This window comes from Tachysurus fulvidraco, chromosome 4, assembly GCF_022655615.1.
Source record: "Tachysurus fulvidraco isolate hzauxx_2018 chromosome 4, HZAU_PFXX_2.0, whole genome shotgun sequence".
Classification (NCBI taxonomy): domain Eukaryota; kingdom Metazoa; phylum Chordata; class Actinopteri; order Siluriformes; family Bagridae; genus Tachysurus; species Tachysurus fulvidraco.
In genome coordinates, this window is record NC_062521.1 from 27,955,040 (window position 1) to 27,975,039 (window position 20,000).

Here is a 20,000-nt window from a genome sequence, read left to right on the forward strand (position 1 = left end):
CTTAAATTGATCCAAGGACACTTTCTGACTATTGGGTTAAAATATTCAGCTTGGAGAAATTCAACAACACACTAGAGACAACTTGTCTGTGTATATGTGTGTGTGTTTTGACTACGTTTTGTACTGACGTGTGTCCAATGATATGCTTTTGTAGCTTGTGGCTAATTCATATACTAATTAGCATTGGTCTTGTCCTCTGCTTATCCCTGTGCTGATGTGCAGTGTACTTCATTGCTGTTGTGGTTTGGTTTTTCTCCCAGCACTGTTTTCAATGTTTAGCTTGTGCACAGACACCCCTCCAAGATTTTTCTATTTCAGCACACAGACCTGTGAAATAAATCAAATAAAGCACTACGAAGGCAGAATCGACGGCAAGTTTCAATCGGCCTCGAATGAAGCGGAACATTGTGCAGACGGTCGCCCCACTGCTTGCTGTGTCGAGTCAGTAATTGCTAAATTTACTGGAATCAGTGTGGAGGAAGCAGAAGGACTGCCAGAGAACCACCAGATGTGCCAGAGCGCACCGGAATGGAAGGAATGTTGGGGGGGGGGGTGGAAGGGATAGAGAGAGAGAGAGAGGGTGGAAGGGAGAGAGAAAGAGTCTAAAAGAGAGAGAGAGAACAAGAGTGAGAGAGAGAGAAAGAGAGAGAGAGAGAAAGAGAGAGAGAGTGAGATAGAGAGAGAGTTAAAGAGAGTGCGAGAGAGAAAGAGAGAGAGGGAGAGTGAAAGAGAGAGTGAGTGAGAGTGCGAGAGAGAGAGAGAAAAAGAGAGAGAGTGAGAGAGAGAGAGAGAGAGAGAGAGAGAGAGAGAGAGAGAGAGATGCTCAGGACGAACTTTTGAACTTTAAGTTTAGTTCATAAAGCAGCACTTTTTTTTTCAGCTCTGGCCTCGGCAGGTGATCTCAGGAGACCACAGACAGATGACTGCAAGGTCATCCTTCTCACACAAAGTGAACCGTGTGTGTGTGTGTGTGTGTGTGTGTGTGAAACGAGTGGGTGTGCCGTGGAGCAGTATCACAACATTCCGTGATACTGTATGTTGATGGTGTGGTCACATATTACTCCACAGCACTGGGAAGTGTGGAATTCCTGAAAAATTCACAGCAGTCTTTCTAATACCTTGTTGCTTCTATAATAACGGCTCATTCCCAAGTCTGTTTATATAAACAATAAAAACAAGTTGTTGTTTAATAAAGAAAACTTTTACCTAGTGAGAAAGTCTTCAGAACTGACGAGATTACACGTTTTTGTTATCAGGTTCATAATAAAGGGTGGGGAGGATGGGGAGGGTGCTTAATATGGAAGCTACGGTTTATAGACCGGTCATGTGGTAGCTTCTGGTTAAGGTGTTGGTCTACCAATCAGAAGGTTGTGAGTTCAATCCCAGGTCCACCAAGCTGCCCCTGTTGGGCCGCTGTGCAAGGCCCTTAATGCTGAGTTGTATTAAAAAAAGTCACTCTGGATAAGGGCACCTGCCAAATCCTGCATTTATTGGTCTTGCCCACAAACGTGTATGATAAGGCTTTAATGTAAATATATAGGTGCTATAACATTAAAGCATTATCATACACGTTTGTGGGCAATACCAATAAATTCATCTTTTCTTCTTTAAAGAAGAATTGGCTTGATTGCACAATTCTATACACTACATTTGTGCACACAGGTTCACCAAATGGACAACGCCGTGTTCATGCATTGCCTTCGTTATCATCAATCAGTGCTAATTAGCATTTTACGTATACATGTTTTTAGAGGAGTTTTAGTGGGAACGAGACTCGTGTTTCTGAAGAGGCTCTCATCGCAAAGACTTGCAAGATTACAGCACGCCAGCTATATATATATATATTTTTTTTATACATGGATAAGGACTTCTGTCTCCTAAGCTGGCCACAGCAACCCATTCCTCACTATCACAAAACTCGAAATAATCTCACAGTCTGAACCAGTCGCGTTACCGTGCCGTGGTTTTTGCCACGGTTCAGACTGAGGATCGTTTCTTTTTTAATGGCTCTCAGACATATGAGATAAAATGTGATTCGTTTACATCATTTGGCACACGCCCTTAAGAGTGACTTACATTATCTCATTATCACAGCCGAGCAATTGAGGGTTAAACACCTTGCTTAAGTGCCCAGCAGTGGCAGCAGCTTGGTGGACCTGGGATCGAACACACAACCTTCCGATTGGTAGCCCAACACCTTAAACACTAGGCTACCACAGGCCCTGTTTAATAAATTAATAAATAAATACATATATACATACATACATACATACATACATACATACATACATACATACATAAATAAGAACATTTAATAAACTTCATGGTAGCAACAGCTTCAGCTTCACCTCAGGCCACATTTAAATGCAGTGCTGTTTCAGCCCCGCTGATTGTTTACCGAAAATGTTTACGTGTTAATTGGCTTATTTGGTGCCCGTGTTAAAAGAGGTGTGAAATGCTGTTTTGGTAGCAAGACAGTGTGGGTTCTGAGGTACTTGTTAGTTTGTCTCACTCTATCATGCCAGTAGAGCACAGGTACTCGATGCTGTTTGTGGTGCATGAAATTGTTTTGTCCTTCACTGTCTGCTAGATTGGCATGGTGCGGTTTACAGACCAGAGAAAAACAGGACGAAAGATTTTTGGCTGTTTACGTTATTTTGTGCATGTTAAATTGTTTGCTCTTTTTTTTAAATATAAACCGTGCCAAGATGTTCGAGATTCCGTCGGTCAGACCAGAGAGCCAAAAATTTACAGCATGAACCGCATGAAAATGAAGAGCAAATTTATTCAAGGCTGAGTCAGGCCGCTAGAGTCAGAAGTGGAAATTTGATGTTTTATTAAACAGCTATCAGCGGACTGGAGAGTTACTTTGAGACACGTTTCTTTTTTTTCATGCTCTGGCACACATGATAACAAGAGCATCGATATGTGTGGAAAAAACGTGCAGTCTTGCTCAGGAACATGTGGATCGATTAATGCAAGAGGCGACTGAAACGTACGGTGTAGTTATCCAGCATTAAGTGAATACACACTAAAAATATTCAACAATTATCCAGCCATCACGTCACAGCAGAAAAACACGCGGATTCAGAACAAGAGCTCCGTTAAAGTTCGTATCAGACATCGGCATGGCGAGAAAATGTGATCTCTGTGACTTTGACCGCGCAGTGGCTTTCGGTGTCAGACGGCCCGGTTTAAATATTTCAGACACTGCGGATCTCCTGGGATGTTCACACAGCAGTCTTTGTGAGTTGCCAGATTGGGCTGATATCACTAGTCTACATTATGCCAAAGTACCACTCACAATGCACGACATGTCCAGTGAACACAAGAAGGATTTCACAAGCGAATTTGAAAGTATGTAAGCGGAAACACCTTGATGATGATGAGAGAGTTCAGCACGTCAGCTTCAAGCTCTGACATGCTGTGTGTTGTCTGTTGGGGGGCAGGGGGGGGGCTCGGAATCACTATTTATTATGCGTCTTTGTATCGTTCACACCATTCTGTGTAAAATCTCCAGTTCCAAAGGGATTCAAACCTGCAGAAGTTTTTGAGATAAAGTTTTTCAATTTTAAGGTCTGATGTGAACATTAGCTAAAGTTCTAGACCTACTATATGATTGGCTAACTGGATAATTGCAGGAATGAGCAAGGTTACAGGTGGTGCTATTAAAATAAAATGAGTGTGTGTGTGTGTGTGTGTGTGTGTGTGTGTGTGTGTGTGTGTGTGTGTGTGTGTGTGTGGGTGGGTGTGTGCTCTTCTTTTTGCTCTGCTTCATTGCTTCATAGAATTCAGGGGGCAGTGAGAGAAGGCAGTCTAGGCAGCACCTCATTTAAAGAAATTCAATCCTCATAGTTAACAGTAATGCCCCAGAGGGCAGGTAATGAAATATCTCGAGCTTCTTTTTTGCCTCTGCATGCCCTCATCTTTATGAGCTGGATATGGACAGTGCTCCTTCTCCTCTGGGTGTCAAATCCTTGAGTTGGGTGAAAACTGCAGAATAGCAGAAGAGCAGAAATAAATAAAGTCAAGGCCTGAAATAGTGCTCTCTAAGAATGGAATTACCTTTCGGCGAGCCATGAAAAAATGATTTCATATCAAGGGTCTGGGGTTATGTAAATTTCCTAGAGCACACTCTGTTTCTCACATTACATGCTGAAATGGAGAGATGAAGAAACACTGACCTCAGGCAAGATAAATACCTGGCAGCAGGTCAAACACTGAACATGGAAACTGTCTCATTCTCGGTTCTCGGTCAGTTACAGTAGCTTCTGTTTGACTTCCTGTAGCTGCACTTGTTCCTGAACTTCCCTCTCTTCTGTTGCACAAACAGAAGGTTCTATCACGTAAACAAGCAATCTCACATTGCGTAGTACATTTACAGTATAGGCATCTCAAACACCACAGCTATTTACATCATGTAAACACCTGAAGCTCCAACGAGAGCTGATACATCAGTTTGTCACAAATCACCAAGTTACAGAATCCTGAAAAGAGTGAAGCACAAAGGGAGACGTGCAGTCGGAGTGAGAGTGTGTGTGTGTGTGTTTGTGTGTGTGTGTTTATGAGTGTGTTTGTGTGTTTGTGTTTATGAGTGTTTGTGTTTATGAGTGTGTTTGTGTTTATGAGTGTTTGTGTTTATGAGTGTGTTTGTGTGTGTTTGTGTTTATGAGTGTGTTTGTGTTTATGAGTGTTTGTGTTTATGAGTGTGTTTGTGTTTATGAGTGTTTGTGTTTATGAGTGTGTTTGTGTGTATGTTTATATGTGTGTTTGTGTTTATGAGTGTTTGTGTTTATGAGTGTGTTTGTGTTTATGAGTGTTTGTGTTTATGAGTGTGTTTGTGTGTGTTTGTGTTTATGAGTGTGTTTGTGTTTATGAGTGTTTGTGTTTATGAGTGTGTTTGTGTTTATGAGTGTTTGTGTTTATGAGTGTGTTTGTGTGTATGTTTATATGTGTGTTTGTGTTTATGAGTGTGTTTGTGTTTATGAGTGTTTGTGTTTATGAGTGTGTTTGTGTGTGTTTGTGTTTATGAGTGTGTTTGTGTTTATGAGTGTTTGTGTTTATGAGTGTGTTTGTGTTTATGAGTGTTTGTGTTTATGAGTGTGTTTGTGTGTATGTTTATATGTGTGTTTGTGTTTATGAGTGTTTGTGTTTATGAGTGTGTTTGTGTTTATGAGTGTTTGTGTTTATGAGTGTGTTTGTGTGTGTTTGTGTTTATGAGTGTGTTTGTGTTTATGAGTGTTTGTGTTTATGAGTGTGTTTGTGTTTATGAGTGTTTGTGTTTATGAGTGTGTTTGTGTGTATGTTTATATGTGTGTTTGTGTTTATGAGTGTTTGTGTTTATGAGTGTGTTTGTGTGTGTTTGTGTTTATGAGTGTGTTTGTGTTTATGAGTGTGTTTGTGTTTATGAGTGTTTGTGTTTATGAGTGTGTTTGTGTGTATGTTTATATGTGTGTTTGTGTTTATGAGTGTGTTTGTGTTTATGAGTGTGTTTGTGTGTGTTTGTGTTTATGAGTGTGTTTATGAGTGTGTTTGTGTTTATAAGTGTTCGTGTGTGTGTTTGTGTTTATGAGTGTGTATGTGTGTTTGTGTTCATGATTGTGTTTGTGTTTATGTGTGTGTTTGTGTTTATGAGTGTGTGTGTTTGTGTGTGTGTGTTTGTGTTTATGATTGTGTTTGTGTGTGTTTGTGTGTGTGTGTGTTTGTGTTTATGAGTGTGTTTGTGTGTGTTTGTGTTTATGAGTGTGTGTGTTTGTGTTTATGAGTGTGTGTGTTGTGTTTATGAGTGTGTTTGTGTGTGTTTGTGGGTGTGTTTGTGTTTGAGTGTGTTTGTGTTTGAGTGTGTTTTTGTGTGTGTGTGTGTGTGTGTGTGTGTGTGTGTGTGTGTGTGTGTTTGTGTTTATGTGTGTGTTTGTGTGTGTGTGTTTGTGTGTGTGTTTGTGTTTATGAGTGTGTTTGTGTGTGTGTTTGTGTTTATGAGTGTGTGTGTTTTGTGTTTGTGTGTGTGTGTGTGTGTGTGTGTGTGTGTGTGTGTGTGTGTGTGTGTGTGTGTGTGTGTGTGTGTTATGCAATTACTTAAGAGATGTCAGAAGTATATGTTGAACATGATGAAATGCAAACAGCCCTAAACATCCGATCTGAAGACAAATCACGTCTGTGGCTCCGAGCTCTCGGTCTGATAACTATTTTTTCTCAGGATTTAACCCGAAGGTTTTTTCATGTTCTCTGATAAAGTTTCAAAGTCTTTATGATAGTTGGAACACTTGTTTTTTGTGTGTGTGTGTGTCAGTATTCTTAATCATGCTAATAAATCTAGAGAATGACTTATAACAGAGTTATGAGTGTACAGAAGCAGAGCGTAGACGATTGAGGAACAGAGGCAGGTCACACACCCTGTGCTCTTTCTCCTTTTCAGGGGTTTGCGCTCGGACTGGGTGACGGACACGTGTACAGCTGGACAGACGGCTTGAGGAGGAGAGACTGGCACGACAACGAGAGCATCCGGAGAGACGAGACACGTGTCGGTAAGCCTGCTACGCCTGCTACGCCTCAGCATCTGGAACACACACACGCACATTTGGTCAGTTTACTCACTTATTCACTTTTCCCTCTCTCTGTTCTCCAGCCTATACAGGAAGCGCCTCGGGCTGAAGGGCTTTCATCCGTCTGTTTGAGGTTTATTACACGTTTGATGATGTTACTGGTGTCTTTTGCAGCAGTGAATTATAGATACACCGCCTATAGTAGTGGGCGAGATAAATGGAGTGCAAAGTGATCTCATATCCCTGACATGTGACTGATCAGAGAATAATCGTTAACCTTGAGTCACTCTCAGTGTCAGTATAAAGTCTGTCCATCCATCCATCCATCCATCCGTCCGTCCGTTCTTTACTGCCGTTCAAAAGTGCAGTTTAAAGTTAACCTTGAAGGTAAGGTTTCCCACTGAGGACTAATAAATACACCCGTCTCTCAGTCCGTCCATCTTTTACCTTTTTTTCCACATATCCTCCTATCCTGCTGTTCACTAAAGAATTACAGTTAATCATAATTAATGTCATGTTTGCTCGGATTTCCAACCATCCGGTGCAACCATCCGGTCACCCATCCATCCGTTCATCCATCCATCGTCTGTCTATTCTTTAGTATCAGAATTACCATCTGTCCACTCACCCAGTTGTCCATCCATTTATCCATCCGTCTATCCATCCATCCATCCATCCTTTCATCCATCCATCTGTCTGTCTGTCTGTCTGTCTGTCTGTCTATTCTTTATTATCAGAATTACCATCTGTCCACTCACCCATTTATCCATCTGTCTATCGATCCATCCGTCTATCCTTTATTTAGTCTATTCATCCATCCATCCATCCATCCATCCTTTCATCCATCCATCTGTCTGTCTGTCTGTCTGTCTGTCTATTCTTTAGTATCAGAATTACCATCTGTCCACTCACCCATTTATCCATCTGTCTATCGATCCATCCATCTATCCTTTATTTAGTTTATTCATTCATCCATCCATCCATCTGTCTGTCTGTCTGTCTATTCTTTAGTATCAGAATTACCATCCGTCCACTCACCCATTTGTCCATCCATTTATAAATCCGTCTATCGATCCATCCGTCTATCCTTTATTTAGTCTATTCATCCATCCATCCACCCACCCATCCATCCATCCATCCATTCATCCATCCGTCTGTCTGTCTGTCCGTCTGTCTGTCTGTCTGTCTGTCTATTCTTTAGAATTAGAATTACCATTTATCCATCCATTTATCCATTTGTCTATCTATCCATCCATCTATCCATTATTTAGTCTATTCATTCATCCATCCATCCTTTCATCCATCCATCTGTCTGTCTGTCTGTCTGTCTGTCTGTCTGTCTGTCTGTCTACTCTTTAGTATCAGAATTACCATCTGTCCACTCACCCTTTTATCCATCCATTTATAAATCCGTCTATCGATCCATCCGTCTATCCTTTATTTAGTCTATTCATTCATCCATCCTGAGTGTTTGTGTCCACCACACATTCTATATTTAGACCATTCATCCATCCATCCATCCATCCATCCATCCATCCATCCATCCATCCATCCATCCATCCATCTAAATTGTTCAACTCATCTAATTTTCAGCAGTCAGACCAGAGAGCAAATAAATGAGTGAAAGGAGAAAACTGCACAGAAACAGGGACAGTGGTAATACTGCAGCTTTCTGCAGGGCTCGGGGGAACGGTTGGGCATAAGGACAGATTTTTATCTATGCATCGCTCTCTCTCTCTCTCACACACACACACACACACACACACACACACACACACACACACACACACACACACACACACACACACACACACACACACACACATATCTTATTTCTTTATCACTGTGTGGCCTATAGCAGTGCCAGCCCAGTGTGATATATCTGCATCCTTCACTAAGTTTTTGTTATTTGGGTTAAGGAGACTGAGCTCTGATCCAATACCACACACAAAGTGAGAAGAAATATTTCCTGAGTTCAAAGTGCCATGTTAGCAGATAAAAGCCATCAACAAGCCTGATTAATCAACGAGAACCGTACAGAAGAGTTTATAGCTCTACAGCGCGTGGAGTATATTGGAGTCGTAAGTCAGTGTATTAATCAGATCGATTTGGTGAGATTAGTCAGTGTGATGTAATAGTTTTCCCTCCGGAGTGTTTTTAGGGTCTCGAGTCCCTTCGCATACGGACACTTCAGCTCAACTGTTCTGGGTTCCGTCGTTACATCACATCATCACACGAAGCCCATTACGTCAGAGATTTAACGATACACACACCATCTGTTAGTGACAAATCTTCTGATTACAGGCAATGTGTTAAGCCTTACATTTATTTTTCATGACTCCCCACTAATTTTAGACATCAGAATACGAAACCAGGGGATTTAAATAATGGATTTGCACCAGTCTGCTCTGATTTGATCAACAAATTGCTTTCTGGGTGGCTGTAGATGACAGCTGGTTAACCACAACACACGAGATGGAACGGGATTCCAGCTTGTACTGTAGTACACATAAACTTGTGTATAAATTGTGTATAAATCCATAAATTTGGACGTCATTCATTAACGGCAGGGTCTCCGATTTTTGAAAGCCAATGTTGACATTTGAAATCACCAAAACAAACACGCCCCTAACCCAAATGGGTCCCACCTCTGTATCGATAGCTCTGCCCACACATACATACGTAACCCGGGCAACTAATGGAAAGAAACGTGTCTTTATCATAGTTGAAGGGAAAAACGATATGATTGCAGATAAACAAACAAGCAAAAATGCCACACAAGCATAATCATGTAAAGGACAAAGGCATATATTAGTTCTGTGTAACAAAGCAAAACCAACGTTACTCACCTATCGAGAAGGAAAAAAGCGCCTCGGCGTCTTAAGTAAAGTCGGCCACATATTCACAGGTCGGAGTTTCCCGAGTCAATAACTCCTGAGCTAAACGCTGTTTTTACTGTCAGGGCAGAAGACACTAGAGACTCCTTCCATGAACAGTGCTGTTGTTAAATAACATGTTTTGAGGTTTATTTTCTTATTTATTATCGTTTATGTTTATGTCATATTGCTTTTATTCTATTATTATCCCGTTTGCCTTAGTTTATGTAGATCGTTCACCATCCGGTACAAGCGAACGAGCTGTTGCTATAGAAACGAGAAGCACATTTACAGTATACCAAGAGAATTTAGCAACATTTTCTGACCGATCTTGAAAGGACAGGCATTTAACTTAAAAAAAAAAAGAAAAGAAAAGAAAAGAAAAAAAAAGTTTTACTCTTTTTTTTTTAATGAGCTTCCTTACCTGGGTTTGTTACATCCACAAGCCTACAAGTATTTTAGTTACAATTTGGCATTTAGTATTCAGTCAAGCTGTTCGGAGTCTTTTTTAATGGCCAAAAGAAAGAAAGGGTGCAGTGTTATGAATCTTTTTTTTTTTTTCCGTGTGAGTCCACGCTCCTGAGAGAATGCACTAAGGAGTGGGAGTGGGAGCGGGGTTTCGGTAATTATGCACAGAGAGACGACATTCTGCACACAAACAGTGGGAGAAAGAGCGATTCTGTGAGAGACTGAGCATTAATATGTGCTTTTGTGATCGCAGTAATCGGCAGGAAGCTGTTATTAAATTATTGACAGCGTGCTCTCACGGGCAGTGCTGAGGAGACCCACGGCTAGAACAGACGTCAAAAAAAAAAAAAAAACCTCAAATATATCAAGAAACTCCTTCTTCATCTTTAACTCTTTTCAATTCCAAATAACGTACAGATTAAAGAACAGATATGAATGCAAAGACTTTTTACTTCTCATTAGCACCGTAGGAAAACGTATATTTTTGACGACAGTGTTTTTTTTTTTTTAATTGAGTTGTTTTTTTTTTCTGTGTAAGTGGAATAAGGATCCGAAATGTATGTAAGAAGAAGAAGAAGTAGAAAAGAAGAAAAACATCCAGGTTTTTTCCAACAGATTTTTAAAACCTGACTAATCATATATTCCCTTTTTAAAGCTAGAAATGATCGAGAGCTTCGCGTGGTGCACACGGAATAATAAGACTTTTAGACTGGAAAAAATATGGGAAAAAAAATGGACCAAAGATCCAAAATATCATGATTATAGCACCTTACTGGTGGTGGGTGGTGAAATTTTATTTTATTTTATTTTTTTTTGAGTAATCTCGAACAAACCGCAATAAGCAACTTGTAAATGTCATGGATTGATGTGTCAAGATGCACTGATAAATTTGGATCATTCTCACTGTTTACGTTTAATACTTCAAAATGAAAAGCCAGGATTTCTATTAAAGCTTTCCTGCACACACACACACACACACACACACACACACACACACACACACACAGACACACACACACACACACACACACACACACATAAAAGCATGCAAACTAATAAGATGATGATGATGATGATGTGTGTGTTTTGTAGGAAAAGGGGAGCAGGGGAAGCCGTACCCGCTTGCAGAGGACGAGTGTGATGACTCGGTGTACAAAGAGAACGGCTTTAACATCTACGTGAGCAACAACATCGCACTGGACCGCTCACTGCCTGACATCAGACACCCCAAGTGAGTAAAATAAATAAACGGATTTACTCTCTTTATGCGTTACGGGGAAAAAAATGTTATATACCTGTTTACCTGTTTAAGATTAAAATACACACACACACACATATATATATATATATATTCACCCCTTGAACCCCTTGAACTTTGTTATAATATCCAATGTTATAACCATTGATCTTCAATGGATTTAGTTTTTGCTAAATTATATAATCATTTTTTCAAGTATTTACCCTTACAGTAAATTCCCTAATTCATCCAAATCAACCCATGTGCCATGTCACATGATCTCAATATACACTGAGTAGCTGAGCTGTAGCTGTAGCACTGACAGGTGAAGCGAATAACACTGATTATCTTGTTATAGAGGTAGCTTTCAAGGCCTTGGGTATATTAGGCAGCAAGTGAACAGTCAACAAGTGTTCTTGTGTTGAAAGCAGGACAAATGGACAAATGGTCTGAGCCAAACTGTGACGGCTCTATGACGGGGTCAGGCAGTCTGATGCTCTGTGCAATGTTCCTGGCATTCGCGTGGATGTAACATGGACACATATCACCGAGCTAAACACTGTTGCGCTCCATAGACATCGAGGAACTATCAAATCAAGTCCAGGACAAAGCTCCGGAATGGCTTCAATCAGGGTTTGGTTGTGGAAAATATATATATATATATTCCACACACAGGTCAGTCTAAAGGATTGTGGTATAAATCCACACAGGATTTCTACCAAAACTCAGTGACCAGCTAAAGAAAGGATTCATTGACGAAGCAACCGAAAGCCAACATGGAAAGCCATATTGATTATTCTTATCGGTTCAATATTATGTAGATGTTTGCTGCAGGGCTCTCGAGTTTTGAAGACAGGCAAGTGTGACATCTAGATATTTTAGGTTCATGATTGAGGACAATGTCCGGTCCAGAGACAAGCTGTTTCGTGTTGAGGTTTTGTTCAAACCGACCATCGAAAATACCCTCTCTAATGAATGTTTTTTTTTTTCCATTGGTTGGTGCGTTAAATCTTACCCAGATACAATAGTGTTATTTTCTGATTGGCTATAGTGTAGCCCCTTTTTTTGATTAGCTGATAAGTGTCAAGCTCGACTAAGAACTGAGATGCACTTGATTCCTGCCCGGTTCCATATGCCCCTTTTCCACCGAGGCAGTTCGAGTGCTAGTTCGGAGCCAGAGCCTAATTTAGAACCAGTTCTTTCTGTTTCGACCGGCAAAGCACCGGCCCTGAACCAGGAAAAGTGGTTCTTAAGTAGCTCCAAAACTATGCTGGTCTAGACTTAAGAACCGCTTGCGTCAGGAGCTGGGGGCGGGGCTACTGTTAGCGCATTTGATAATGTACCTTAAGTATACTAATGTTTAATACACTTTTACTTTACCGCGATATGATACATTATCAGCACACATGATAGTAGGTAGCTACATGCTAAAGCTAACTTTTTTCTGTGTTAACGATAAAATAACATTATGTACTTTATCGATTACAACCTCCGTTTATAAAGATTACACGGAGCCGCACGTACACGTTTTATTCGCCGCGGATGCCAATGTAGGTTCGCAAAGCCATGAGCATTAACAGTAAAGCAACATCCGCCATTGTCGTTGTGTTTGTGTTTGCCGCTGCTGTGCTAACGTTGCTGGGACACGTGACACGTATACAGTGACGTCACACTCTCTAGTCGGTTGAAAGGCAAACCGGTTCTTAGAAGGTTCGCCAGTGGAACAAACTTTGAACCAGCACTAGCGCTAGCTCTGAACCAGCACCCGGTTCTTTCCGGTGGAAAAGAGTCAATAGAGACGGCGGTGCAGACTGATAGATTTTGGCCGCTGCGGCTTATTAAATATATGATAAATAGTCAAAAGGTTTTTCTGCGTGAGAAATACGATGTGTGGCGGGAGAGCGTGAGAAAAGACTGGAATGCGTGACTGTCACTCTCAATGCGTCACACTTGACAGCCCTGATGCTGTATATTGCAAATGTATTTATTTACATCTTACAGCGGAGTAAACAGTGTTTAATCTGAGTCCAGAGCATACGGCCGAATAAGTGAGGGTTAACTGCATTCCTCCAGGGTCAAGCAATCGTTCTCCTGTTAGTCATTAGTCTTAATCTAGTGATCTTCCAATCACTAGCTTAGAAAGTTAAACACTGACCGTGTTAAATCAATATGAATCACTTTGCAGATTATTTCACTTATCTGTTTATCTACTAAACATTAATTGGCATTTCACGGTGTATTATAACTGCACGCCAGTCACCTCTGTGTAACCTTTGATTCAGAACCGTGAAAGATGCCATTCTTTTTTCTAACTGTGAACCAACCGAAGTTACTCATGAAGCCAGATTTAAATCTCTAGGTCCATAACATACTGTAGCACTGTTTCATAATCTAATTGTGAGCAAAGGTGGTGGAAATATATAAACTTCAAATAGACCGTCTTCAGAGTATCACAGTGAAAGACTCTATATTTATCACCAAGTAATTAGTCTGAGACAAGAACAATATTAGGAGTTGATTTAACACAGAATCTAATTGAACATGTGATCAGAGTGTTTAAGTATCGTCGGCTTACTCTGGATAGCAGTGTTAAGGTTTTTAATTAGAATTTATAGATAAGGGTTCAAATTGATCAGCGGACTGACAGCAGTACATAACAATCCTACTGCATCTTTTAACGTTGATAAACCTGGTGTCAGGAGGGCAGAAAGTCTCCTTGGGTCATTATCTCCAAACACACTTTTTTTTATCATGATTAGGAAGCCTTTGCTAAGCATGAAAAATTTGTCCCACTTAAAGCACAATCATATGATTATCTCCTAGTATATAATATCTAGATCACAGCTTGTCACTGTACCGTCCCTTTAAGGGTCCCTGTTAGGTCACAATGCAGCAGCCTTAACAGGAAAAGAAAGTCTTATTCAAGCTACACTGGCTGCCTATTCATTTCCACATTCACCACAAAGTCCTACTTATGGTATCGAAAGCTTTAAACATTTTTAGCACTGCTTTATCTTTCTGATCTCCTGAAGTAGACCAGAAGTACAGACCAACCTGAGAGCTTTTAACTGATGCAGGGTTTGCCCTGAAAAAAATTGGAACACTAGCAAAATAGACTTAAAAATATATTTGTTTGGTAAATCGGTTTTAAATTGTTTGTTTAATGTTCTTTATTATACGTAGATTGTTTTTAAATCGTACAATGAATGTTTATCTTTATATACAAATCTTTATAAAGGCATCATGGTCAAAAGTAGGGATGTACCGATCCGATATTTTGGATCGGTATCGTATTGGTGCCGATCCAAGCATTTTGAGTGGATCGGGTATCGGTGTTGCATGACCGATCCTAATTCGATACCCGTGGTCAAGGGCGTCGGAACCGTTATATGTGGGTGGGACAGGACCCACCCACTTTTTAAGACCAATAATATTGGATGGACCCACCCACTTTTACCGTCTCTATTCAGCGCATATTACTTTTCAGAGCGCTGCCAGTCGAATCCATTCTGCTTGAGGAATGCCCTAATAAATTAAATTCCATTCCACGTTTTACCTACAGCATTGACCACGCTGCTGCTTCCTGAAATCCATGGGCGTCGGAACCATTATATGTGGGTGGGACAGGACACGCCCACTTTTTATTTACTTCCGACGCCCGTGCCCGTGGGGGTTGATTAATGAACAGGAAACTTCATAGACTATTGCTTAAACTTATAAGAAAAATACACTTATATATTAAATTACATTAATGTAAATAAATAAAATAAATTTTATGGGAAATATGTCGCACAACCGCCTGCGACATACAGGCAAGTTTACCTCAGAGTATTAAACATGTCGCTCATTTGGGTGCAAGGTTTACTGTTTAATACATTTTGCATTGTGTTTCAAGAGTTGTAATTTAAGATTCACTTTAAAATATTGCTTTTTCTTCAGAAAATAATTTTATTTAATAATTGCAGTATATATGGTTTAGATTGTTATACCACTAACTTTTAAATGTACTGTTTGCTACTGCATTAATTTTTTTTAAAGGTTTCTTGTGTTTTTATTGTTCATCCAGTAATATGGGCATTTTTGTATTTCTTTACCAAAAGCAAATAAATCTTAATAACTAAGCGAGTTGTTTACATTCTTTAGTTTTAAAGGTAGAAAAGAACACAGATATCGGATCGGTATCGGTATCGGACGATACTGGCAAATTCCGGTATCGGATCGGAAGAGGAAAAAGTGGTATCGGTGCATCCCTAGTCAAAAGTAACAGCCAGACTCTGGACCATTTCGCTTTGTTTCACACTCAGTCTTTGACTAAATGAGCTCTTTGATGGACTGATCATTAATTGTTCTCAAAGGACTAACCACTCCACACCATTTGCTGCCCATGAAAGCAGCAATTTTTTTTTTTTTCTACTCACGGAACAAATCCACTTATAATTCATGTAGCCGAGGGTCAAAGAGTTACAGTTCCAACGATAATGAAAGATCCGCTCTGGCTCCCGATGAGACAAATGGAAAGCCTGGGATGGACCGAGAACGGAGTTCAGTCCTACTTTATCTTCAGGAAGGATGGTTTGCCGGCTTTTGAAACACAAAGCACCTTTTGAGACTAGATCACAGCTGTGCGGTTGCAGTTCCCAATTCAGGCCTTGTTTCTGGTGCAGGTCTGTTTATTTTCAGGCCCAGTGGATGCGTGCAGCTCTGCATGCTGGATGTGGAACACTGCTTTAGGAGAGCGGACTGACTTTTTCAAAAGCAGCCCACAGCAGCACTGCAAACTGTTCCACATCTCGTCTTGTGCTGATAAATAACTGGAAAAAAATATATAAATAAAAAAGATCCGGAAACCAGAGACAATGCATAAAAATTGCCCACCGTTTCATTCAGTAGGTCAATGTGGAGGCTGGAGTGAGTGTGTGTTACTATGGCAGGTGACACACTAAGAGTAATGCAGCTATAAATTCAGTGATGCAAACAGAAGGAAAAGGAGACATTTGTCATTTACTGTATGCACTGAGCTGCAATTTTACATACAGTATTATTACATTTGGAAAAAAAAATAACACACAGCAGTGTCCAAATAAATATACACGTCTAGCTCTATTCAACCTGGTAAAAATACTACTACTAATAATTATAATAAGAAAAAGGTGAAGAAGAAGAACAACAATGGTGATATATTTACTGTAAGAATTGAAATTGTGCCTTGATTTGGACCCACGGATATCTGTGTTCACTGAAATGACTAAAATTGTGGATCGTTGAAGAGGCAGGATGCAAGTATCGCTTACTGCATGTCATTTACTGTGTGCGATCCAGTAACTGTCAACATAATCCAAAGCATAGGCAGACAGCATGGAAAAGGGATAATCCATAATCACTACAAAACCAGTGAGGGTCTAAATACGGAAACACAGTACATGCAAACTAGAAAACAAAGGCTCAGACTTAACGACAATGATGCATTGTAGAAACTCCACGTTCAAACAAGGAAGCATAAGAAAATTCATTAGTAAACAATGAAGTATGAAGACATAGCCAGAGCTGTTTATGTCTAAGGGGTCCAAAAGGCACAACTGGTACTACTAAAACAAGTAGGAAGGAAGGTCTTACTTTCCCCTCCTTGAATAGTGGGCATCTGTGAGCTTGTGATTATTGATAATGTAGCAGTTATGCTACAAGTAAGTCCTATAGAACAATGGTCCTGATGGCATGCTGCATTGTGGCTCCTGAATTCCTGGAAATTGAGGACAATACAGTTTGGTCTCATAAGGAGGATTTGTGGTCAAGTTGTGGTCTCAAAAAAATCTCTAAAGCTGTATCTCCTTATATAAATCTCCTTATGGCTACAGCTGTATCCTGGACAGTATAATCTTTATGGCCAGAGTTTAGGGAAGTGGTAGTGCAGTACTTTAGATATTGGACTACTGATCAGAAGGTTGTGTGTTCAAATCGTAGGAGCACTAAGCTGGCTGTGCTGAGCTCTCGAACAAGGCCATCAACTGATCAGTTGTATAAATGAGATAAATGTAATTTGCTTTGGATAATGCTGGCAGCTGAATGAAATAAAAACAAATGTAATGGACACAAGAACAGATTCCAACTCTATTTCCTCAACAATTGCACTTTACTAAGAGAACTAAAAGAAATAAACCTGTTCCAGCATGACAATGCCCCCGTGGATATGTTGTGTTCTATGCAAGAAAAAAAACCTGACCGCTGAACACCCCTGACATCCTCACGTCATATCACTGTGGAATAAGACGTCCAAAAAGCACTTGGTTAGATGTCGGTTAGACGTCCATAAACCTTAAACCTTTAGCCATATAGTATAACAGTAGATCAAGGCCTGGGATCTGTACGCAGTGTTTAACTGCTTTAATATGACTTCTTTTTAGCACAAGCAAGCTGATAGTCAGTTAGAGCACACAGAGAAGACACCCAGGAGATGTCTAAAGCTTTATAACGTGACTTGATTCAAACTATAGACTGTCTATGCTTTAAACTGTGGCAGTGGTAGCTCAGTGGCTAAGGTGTTGGGTTACTGATCGGAAGGTTATGGGTTCGAACCCCTGGTCCACCAAGCTGCCACTGCTGGGCCCCTGAGCAAGGCCCTTAACCCTCAGTTGCTCAGTTGTAAGTCACTCTGGATAAGGGTGTCTGCTAAATGCCGTAAATGTAAATGTAATGTAAACTCCTTGTCCCATTTTTCCCGAAGTACCGCAGTCAGGTACTCATCCGGTGTAATATAAATGGTTCCGAAATGTGGAAAGTATAAGGCAGGAAGGGCTCACAAGCCTTCAGCTAGAAGTCAGATGAAAGAAACAACAGACAGATTGTCGCCACAGGGATCGGGCAGAAACTCTTCACACTGCACCTAAACCTCTTCCTCTGTGTACTGTCTGTCCACGTCTCCCTTGTCAGGCTGGTGGTTAATTGGCTGATGTGGAGCTTCCTTTGACCTAGATTGCGGATTGTGACCTGCTTTCGGTCTCTGTAAACGTTACACACTTCTGTCAATGTGACTCTTTGTGCTGTAAAATGATTGCACAAGATAGAATTTATTTTCTTCTCATTTTTTCTCAGCCAATTTACACATCAGCATATGTTTCCATTACACGTCTCCTCACCGGGGTTTGTTTTTGTAATCTACCTTTCAGATAAGCTGTTTCTATTTACCTTTTCATTTACTATGTGAATATATTAAAGGCAGAGCTCTTTAAGACCGCTGGGTCGGTACGACTGCGGGTGAGCTATAAATAATGGTCCGTGTGTCAGCTTTGTCAGGGCGTTGAATTAGAGACTGGTGTGAGCTGTAAAGCGTTGCTTCATCTGCCACTTCAATCTTTGTTCAAAGTGAATTAAGGCGCAGATTTCTGAGTGCTTTATTAGAGCAGGGGGAGTGACAAGGCTTTTTAAACAGTGATTTATGATTAGAGCTACACTCAGCTCTATTCCCATATACTCCCAAAGTTTGCTGGTGAACAGTAGATCTATTCATTACACGAACGACACCGCTTCGGTCAAAGAAACATGCAATTATTTCACGGTTGTCAGATCGATCATGTTTTCCAACCTCGTGCTTTCTAATCTGTCTCTTTTTTTTTATTCCGTCCATCAGCTGTAAGCAGAGACTGTATCTGGAGAATCTCCCCAACACCAGTATCATTATCCCGTTCCATAACGAGGGCTGGAGTTCGCTTCTCCGCACCATCCACAGTATCGTAAACAGAACTCCAGATCACCTGATTGCCGAGATCGTTCTGGTGGATGACTACAGCGATCGAGGTAAGCTCCGATCTCCCCGTCTCTGACTCCAGGTTCTGAGGCTTCCTGCGCTGCGACTTAACCACATGTCGAGAAAAAAAACGTGACTTTGTCGGTTGATAAATCTAGAACTTCAAATATTTACATCATATATATGTTCAGTGTGGATTGTAAGGAAGAACCTTCCTAGCTGCTGGCAAATACGTGAACCTTTCCTGTTGTAGTTGTCACATTTTACTTTAAAAGCCTGTGTTGAAAATCGGGTTTCATGTTTTCACCGATATAGAGACAAAGTTTTGGCCTCACTGCCAGTTCAGTCAGGACCACTTTGTCAACGAAGGTTTATTGCGAGCATACAGTTAGTGTTGGCGGGATGGTTCTGTTCTGGGAGAATATTTCCCACGCACCCACGCATGCACGGACGGGGCGGGGAGGCAGCGCCGGGGAATGAATAGACCCCCCGTTACGGCGCAGAATCAGAACCGAAGTTGCGCGGTTTCATATATACAAATTAAAAAGGGGGACGGAGGAGGGTGTTGGATCGCAGCAGCGGGCGATGCGTAGGTGCGGCTCGAAGGCGATGAGTTAAATGAGGGGAAATCACGGACGTCGTGCCGGATCGGTGCGCCTCGTGGACAGCTGATTAGCAGCTGATGCAGCTTACTGCGTGGCCTGCCTGAACTGACACGATACTTGATTCCCGTGAGACTGAAGCTCTCTGATCAGGTTTCATAAAACACGAACAATGAACGAAATAATTATGAGTTTACTGAGAGGTCAGCTGTAATCCTGTTCCATTCTTCTTGGTTATCTTTCTCTGATGGAATTGTTAACAGTGAATGTAATCATTTCTTATAAAAACATTTGATTCTTTCTAGTCGCTACAAATCCGAAGAGTGGACCGGGGGAACATTTAGATCAGTAATGGATGAAAGGAAAAATCCAACATAAAGTGTGTTTTGTATAAAGTTGTTGCCACCAGAATTGCATTAATGCTCCTTAGTACAGACTGAAGGAGTCTTTGGAACCGAACCGGAGGATGAATCTCGTTCTTTTGTAAGATCTTCAGTCAGTTGGTGTTTTAATGACTGCAACGGGGAACATTTTACT

At 40.8% G+C, this 20,000-nt stretch overlaps 1 protein-coding gene across 2 annotated transcripts in view; it reads left to right on the forward strand.

The window, feature by feature from the left end:
• Nucleotides 1-20,000, forward strand: part of galntl6 (polypeptide N-acetylgalactosaminyltransferase like 6) — a 249,528-nt gene that overhangs the window by 47,401 nt on the left and 182,127 nt on the right. For both annotated transcript variants that reach the window (XR_007140295.1, XM_047811906.1), the window contains exons 3-5: nt 6,416-6,524; nt 10,979-11,117; nt 18,745-18,911. Coding sequence is in view for 1 of the 2 variants with exons in the window: in XM_047811906.1 (XP_047667862.1) it covers nt 6,416-6,524; nt 10,979-11,117; nt 18,745-18,911 (415 nt within the window). In the remaining variant the exon portion in view is untranslated. The remainder of the gene's footprint in view (nt 1-6,415; nt 6,525-10,978; nt 11,118-18,744; nt 18,912-20,000) is intronic.